We start from the raw sequence: 7917 nt of genomic DNA on the forward strand, positions 1-7917 counted from the left end.
CAGCTGTATCTACAGGCCTAATTCACATGCTCTATGCTTCCTAGACAGAATATTATTGAAAGTCCAGTGTCAGCCAAAGATGCAATTTGACATTTGTTGATTATAACATGGGTGTGGCATGCACTGAAGTAGCACATAGATATCAGCTTCTGTGTCTTGCATGTGACTATGTTCAGATCCAAATCTTTAAATCAGAGCTCTTAGATTTGGGTCAAACTGCAAGATAGAAAGAATGTATTTCTCTATATTTTGAGAACACAACCTTCATGATATTTCAGTTAGAGTTTTGGACTGGTTCTGAAATTTCTTCTTCACTCAAAAGTAAAAATAATTGTATAAAATAGCTTAATTACTGACAGGAAAGAAATCTGATACATACTGTACTTTTCAGGCCTAGCTTAGAGCTATTTGGATAGAAATATCAATAATGATATATCATAAAGCTATTTAGTCACTTCAGGAAATGACATTGAATTCAAATAACCCATGCACGGAGAATTAGTAGTTTAAATACTTGGCATGACTGTTTTGCTCAAGAAGGTATTGGGAAGGTAAGAACATGGAAATCTAGATAGATATCATACGTCATAGTGTGTTGAGAAAATATGAAAAGCATTTATGGAAAGAAGGAATTGACGTCCATTTTTAAATCAATAATACCAGAGGCAACCTCATGCCAGGGAGAAAACCAAGTGGATGGAAGAATCCTTCTGGATTCATGGCTTCATTAGAGGCAGTTCTTTTCAGTATAGACATGGCTTTTCTAGGTGGGATTCCCTGTTTCAATGCACACCACCTAATCTGAAAAAATACCATGAAAACAGGTGGCAGAGGATAGTCTCCAGCACGATGTGTTATATATTTCTTCTTCATGGTGATTTTTGTGGTTTCTCCTACTCCTTTACTAATTTGTATTTATACTGGCAACACAATAATTTTTGCCTCTCATCCCACGATAGCCCAAACCTCTTGTCAATAGAATAGAAACCTGTTCCAGTTTCTCCCCTTCACCTAAAAAATACTTTTGCCTCAATTCTTTTCTGTAATATCTCACAAGTCCAAAAGTACATGTCTCACAGGTCTTAACACCCTGAGGCTCTGCACTCTTTAGGCTCCGTGCAATCTTAGTTTATGGGGGATGTGCCACATAGGGTTGTCAAGTAGCACATGTGCTTGTCTTTTGAAGACAAGGGGAAAATCTCAGACTAGTTTGACCAGAAACATGCCAGCTGTGAAACTGGGAGATGGAGAATGGGGGATAAATGGCCAGTGAAGTCTTCCTCTTGCCTCAGGCTTATGGTGACTGTAAAGTAAAGAAGGCAACTATTTCTTTTGAGCAACCTCAGGCTCATAAGGAACATCTGGCCTTTCCCTGCAGTGCTTCACCAGTGCTCAACATTTTCTTGGGGATAACAGCAAATCAGTGTAGATCCCTGCATAGGGTCCCATGACTCCAGTCTACACTGACCTTTCCCAGGTTCAGGGCAGAGCAGCTGGTCCTGCCCTTCTGTCCTTATATACACATGGCAGGGGCCCAATGACTTGCACGTTTTTAGGTTAATTTAGCACCATCCGGTCCTATCCTGCCTCCACTTCTTTGGTTGCTGTAGTTCAGCAGTTTTTGCTGCTTATTTATCCCCCAAAGCAGTTCTTCCTTCCATGCCTTTACCATGATTTTTTTATATTTCTTATAGCTATTTCATTGCTCTAGAGGCTGAAAGTGAGAATGAACTAATTGCAGATCAGGAGCATGCTGGAGGGATCTAGTCGCAGGTTAAACATGAGTCAGAGAAATCTGAAAAAGCTTAGAAACTGCTTTCTACAGGAATAGTCTCTGGTAGACAGAGAGAGCTTGGTTGAGACCTTCTTGAAATTTTTAGGATGCTGGTCTTCTTTTGATACCGTTCTTATGCTAATTTCATCTGTTTTAGCACAATGGTAATTTGGGAACAGACTTACCTGATGGTATGAGAATCCTTAACAAACAGCCTAATCTCCAAAAGTAAATCACTGCTTCCTGGAACAACCACATCATCACACACGGCTACAAAAGTGTCTGGGGGGTGTTTTGGAAGACTTCGGTAGCCAGTCCGGAACAGTGGTATGATCTGGATCTACTTATCCGGATGTATGGATGTACACTGTGAAATGAAAACACGCAGTAAATCACTTCTTTGGCATTGATCTGGAAGTTCAGCAAGAAAGATCAAATTGCACATCTCACAGCAGAACTCATCTAATATAAATTCTGAAACTGCATTTGTTTCGCAGAACCAACAAACCCATGGAAAATGGACCTTCAAGTGAGTCTCACTTGGATGCTTCTGTTAAGTACTACTCTTCTATATGAACCAGGTACAGTGTTAAAATCTGATAATTTTTCGTGCTTGCAGGGAAATGTTACAGACAGAATTATATAGAGTGGTTTGCTGGGAACTGGCAACAAAGAGTATCTTAAAATATGGCTGATCAGCTTTGTACAACAAAACAGTTGGTTTAATTTGTCTTCTGAAGCAAAGATTCAGATTCAAATCAAATCTACAGGTTACATTTTAAAACTGGAGATGCTGAAGAATGGTATTTTCTTTGTTGCTCTTCTACGAGGGGAAGCTGTTTTCCAAATATTCTTCTTCTAATATTGTAGTTTGGAATTTCATTTTTTCTATACTGTCCATTTAAAGATAAAAAGAGAGAGTAAAAAAGAAAGAAAGAACAGCCTGACAGACCCAGACAGAAAATGTACATTACAAACTCTAGTCTCTGCAGAGACTTGGGATTGCTGCAGAGCCATGTTCAAACTTCAGACAAAAAATAACCCCAAACCTTCCCTATAATCTTGCTGGTTTACATAGAGATACTTTGATCTCTAATAATCAGCRTGGGCATTACTAATAAAGGTTTGCCAATTCCCTTACAAGAAGAGAGAGATTCAAAGAATTTAGATTAAAGGGCTGGTTATATTGAATTATTTATAAAATGAGCAAAGGCAACCCAGAAGCAAATTTAGTATCAAAGACGATTAAACTGCATTTCAAGAAGGTGGTCAAATCCCAACACCACAGCAACCTTATAATCTTTGTTCTTATTCAATAGGTTCATTTTTGTCTTTGATTTGACTTGATGTAGGTTGGATTAATTTTGACTGGGAAAATCACTTAGGATCCTGTCTTGCAAACCCAACACTTTAGTATCACTGATTTATTCACAGTAATAAAAATCTATGGAAGTGAGTGCCTGACAAGCAAATGTTGATTAAAATAAAGAAAATATTGTAGATCTCAAATTTATGATGATTTCAACTTCTGAAGTCAACTGCGGGCCAGATCCAGAGCCAACAAAACAATTTCCTCTGATTCTAGTGATTGAATTAGACATAGCTCTTCAGAACATGGTATTTCCAAAAAAATAAGGAAAACATTTTTAAAAGCTGCCATTTGAAAACATTGCTTTGACTCCTAGCAGTCTAAATTCTATTTCTTTTCGTTGAATCTGTGTAAGGCCAGATTTTCAAAGGTATTTATTTGACTAAAGTTGCAGCCTATCAAAACCACCCCGATCAGACCACATGTTTGTATTCTGTCTTTGGAAGTCTGTTTCATCCTCTTGTATCTGTGAAGTTCTCCTAGTGATTTTAAAAAGCTTATACCATGCCCTACAGTGCCTGGTTCATATTTCTGTATGCTCACAACGGCACCTGGAGAAGCAGTGGAAATAGAGGTTTGGGGTTCCTTTCCTCAGGATGGGAAGTATTAGAGCTCTTCTGATTTTTGTGGGAATGACGAAGGTCACTGCATATTCTCAGTGGTTTCACTGTAAATAAGGAAGCAAAGGATTCCCTGTGAGGATACAGCAGTTTATCTGTGATCCCCTAAACTTGGCAGAACTAGTGGGAAATACATAGACTGTAAAAGGAAGAGCTGCCCTGCAGATATAGACAGAATTAAAGTAATGCCAGGGGTTGGTTTAATCTCACTTACATTCTGGAATACCTTAAGCAGTGTATAAGGTGTGGGCTGTCTCTAAGTGAGTTGGTAAACATAGACGGTGCTTAGACATATTCAAACACAGACACATACAAATGGCATCTCTTCACTGCAGAGCCAGCCAAAGGCTGGGCTCCCCGTGCAGACCTGAGCAGGTGCTTGCAAAGACAGTGGTTTAAGCCAATATGCTGGGCTGTCAGCCAACACAGCTGTTGCAGCCTGGGCAGACTAACGGTCCTTGGCCACCTCTGCTACTGTAGTAATAACACCTGGCAAAGGTAAGTAAGCTTTCCTAGTGCCACAGCAAAAATTGTCCGAGCTCGGGTCATAGAGGCCCACATCTTCACTGGAGATGAAGGATGTACATGAGGATTTCTGGGGTCATAACTCTTTGTTCTTGGTGCTGCCATGAAATGGATTCCTCCACACTCTTCTTCCACTGAATTATGAGAGAATAAGCCTGTTCCTCCAGGCACAGGGAGGAACTGTGGGATGGCTTTGAAAACACATCACATATCAACAAACACTCTAAAAAAACCCTGTATTAACCCATACAGGGTATTATCTCACAGCAAAACCATAAAGCATACCTAGAATTGTGATGTGTCACATCAGTGCTAACATACTTTCTTATCTGCCACAGTAAGTGGTGTGTGGTGGCAGTCAACAGGGGACACAGCAGGTGGAGCCACATTGGACCTAAACTCAGCATGGAAGAAATTTTCAGAATGGTTTAAAAGCCAGTTTCAACTCACAGGTGAGAGGGTAAAACATGTGCCTGAGTGTGAACATATCCATCCCTTTGTCAGAGGTACATGGGAAAAGCTCTGGATGAGCTGGTTATCTCACCAGTGCAGCCAACGGTAGGCTAACGTGATAGATGAGGTCAGGCAAGCAGTAGAGCCGTGTGAGCAAGGCACTGCGTACGAGCTGAATTAATCACACTCATCTGGCTTTCTTAATTCCGGTTACCGAGCTCTGCAGGCAGGGGCAGTCGGAGGCTCTGTGCCCAGTACTGCCACGCGTGCAGCAGCGTAGAGACAAGCCCCAGGGCCGGCAGCACCTGGGGGCACAGAAATGCTGTACGGCCATCCCTGCACCGACGGGGATGCAGCCTTAGCTGTCAGGAGTTTAGATATCCTGGGAATAAACAAACCAGATCTTTACCTGCCAATTTGTGCTTTGGTTTCAGGAAATCAGCCACAATTGCAACTGGTACATGGAGGGGACAGATGTGCTGGAAGGGTTAAAGTTTACTACAGAGGAGAATGGGGGACAGTCTGTGATGATTCCTTTGATTTGAACAATGCCAATGTTGTATGCAGGCAACTGGATTGTGGACAAGCTGTTTCTGTCCTGGGGTGGTCTTACTTTGGCCCTGGTGAAGGAAACATCCTCCTGGATGATGTTCAGTGTACAGGAAATGAATCTTACCTGTGGGACTGCCAGCACTGTCCCTGGCATGAACACAACTGTGAACACAATGAAGATGTCAGTGTCATCTGTTCAGGTTAAAAAAAAAAATCTCTGCCCTCTTAAAAATCTCTTCAGATTTTCCTATTGACCATAGATATGAGAAAATCAGCATGGAACTTGCAAATCTTGGACTAGGGCTGAACTATGTACATGCAGAGGCCCCTAGTGCTCAGACTGGACCTAGTGCTGAAGGAGAAAAAGGATGTCCAGTACAAAATACCAGGCCTGGTAGTAGCAAGCACTGAGTATGAAAAGGGTGAGAAGAACGTAATCCAGGACTATTCTAGTCAACAGCTGGTCAGAGGCTGTTTCTAACATGAGAAAGGCAATCAGTTAAGAGTGCATCCAGAAGAGGTGAGACAGGTTGAAAATAAAGATTAATACACTTGTGAAAAACATAATTGAAATCAAAGATCACATAGTTAGAAGTAGCCTATTTTGAAGCAATATTAATAACTGCAGAGTAAAAGTCAATGTTTGTCTTTTTCCACATTCACAGATGCGGCACTCTCCACAACTGCACCACCAAGTAAGTCAAGACCTTTGAGAGATCATTTCATTAGCACTTCACAGTCTCCCCAGATGCTCAGAGACTAATTTTTAACTCAGAAATTATGTGATTTCTGCTTTGGCAGATAGTATTCTAGAAAGGTGCATCTTCCTAATTTTTCCTCATTACTAGTTATTCATCCATTGTAACGTTATTTCTGTTGTTTCGATTGCTCGCAGAACCTATATTTGATATTCACCTACTAATAATTAGGGAAAACATAAGATGGTCTTAACAGTCCAGGTATAAGTGATTGACTCCTGCTTTTTTCACCACTGTGTTCCTGAAATAATGATAGCACCACTGGAAACCTTAAAGTAGAGACATTACTTGTGTTTCCTGGAATTTAAGAGTGTTGAATTAATGACTAATATTCTTCATGATACACAATCACAAAGGAGTGGGCAGTAAAATGCCGTTTTCACTCACATGTAACCCGGAAGTGAAAGACCAGTTCTCTAAATCATTTTTACTCAAGACTGGAATCAGCAAACACACTTTAGTAGCTCTGACCTGTTGCCTTTCAGTTTTAATGACTTTTTTCTCATGTCTCTGCCAGTTTGGACCTCAGCCTTCACCCCAGCAAACATTGAAGAAATACCTACCACGCTTGCTGTTACTGAAGGTAAATAAAACTGAGAGAGACAGAGTGATAAACTGAAGCTCTTTCAGCCCCCTCCTTAAGACATTAGCTTGGTCCCTGTTACTTTACACCTTGGTCTACTTAGAATGGAGAGCATAAAATCTCCAGGCCTGTGCTGTTCCCTGACGTTAGATGGTAGGGAACCTAAATACCGAAGCACAGACCTCACTTCCACTTCAGGTGATTATGTCCCTGGTTCTGCACCAAAATCCACCAATTTCACTTAAAGTGTTAGTTATTAATGGGGGGAAACAATTTTGACCCAGATCAGTACAAGACAGGGTATTACTCTACCTTTCTGCAAAATCTAAAGTATTATTTTCTAACCAAAACCTCAGTTTGGGGGAAACATCTATTTTAAGATAACTGACTACAGTGCATGAAGGTAAATGGCAATCTAAAATTATAAGCATCATCTAAGAAAATGTAAGAAGTATTTATATAATTTTGTTAGAAGAAAAAATTGGCATTCAGACAAATTTTTAAATAGGCGATGCTAAATGAGAATGATCTTCAAAGAAAGAGTCACTGAGTTATGTCAGATTCATCTTCATTTTCAAAATGTCAGGCTCTAAGAATCTGAAAGGAAAATGTGTTTGTAGCTATACTGTCACTTGGGCTTAGGGTTGGATATGCAAACAGGTATCTTTTCTGCGAAATTTACTGGCAAATAAACCAAGATTAATGTATCACAAGGAATAAAGCAAAGTAAGAGGCATGACACTGAACAGTTTGGGACTCTTAACCTGTGGACACAGCATTCTTCATGTAAACTTTTAATTTTCTTCATATCTGTTAGTTTATGCTGTTCTGAAAGTACTGAATACATCATATAGTGCCAAGAAATTATGCTATTCATTCTTCCACATCCTAAATGTGGGGTGCAACACATCCATCTGTTAGATCATAATTTTGAATGATTATAGAAATGCAGTTCATAATAGCTATGCTGTAGAGTTTTGCTAAATCCGATTATTCTAATGATGGTTTAGAACATCCCTCATTAGACATCTGCATGACGTCTTAGCCATCTCCTCTGTAAGCACGTGGAATAGCACCAAAAGCAAAACAGGTAGATATTATGCTTACTTTCCCACTCAGATTCACCAGGCCTCTTTATCCCCTCCACACTTTTCTGGATTGCAAAGTATTAAACAAGCCAGTTTATGTTGATTTGTGAAGTTAGGTTGGATCCATCTTTTGTGACCACTGTCATCACAGAAGAAAATGGCATATCTATTTCTGAAAGCCCAACCACAGTTTAT

General features: G+C 40.1%; 1 protein-coding gene across 1 annotated transcript in view; it reads left to right on the top strand.

Annotated features, from left to right (window-relative positions):
• The window catches only part of LOC112961690 (deleted in malignant brain tumors 1 protein-like), a gene marked incomplete at both ends in the record, with an annotated part of 55643 nt that extends 49009 nt beyond the window's left edge, over window positions 1–6634 (top strand). Inside the window, 2 exon segments of the mRNA XM_026057099.1 lie at window positions 5176–5493; window positions 6569–6634. Coding sequence (XP_025912884.1) covers window positions 5176–5493; window positions 6569–6634 — 384 coding nt within the window.
• Between the last annotated feature and the right edge of the window lie 1283 nt (window positions 6635–7917).

This window comes from Apteryx rowi, unplaced genomic scaffold (genome assembly GCF_003343035.1).
Source record: "Apteryx rowi isolate R43461 unplaced genomic scaffold, aptRow1 scaffold_1366, whole genome shotgun sequence".
In the NCBI taxonomy this organism is placed as follows: domain Eukaryota; kingdom Metazoa; phylum Chordata; class Aves; order Apterygiformes; family Apterygidae; genus Apteryx; species Apteryx rowi.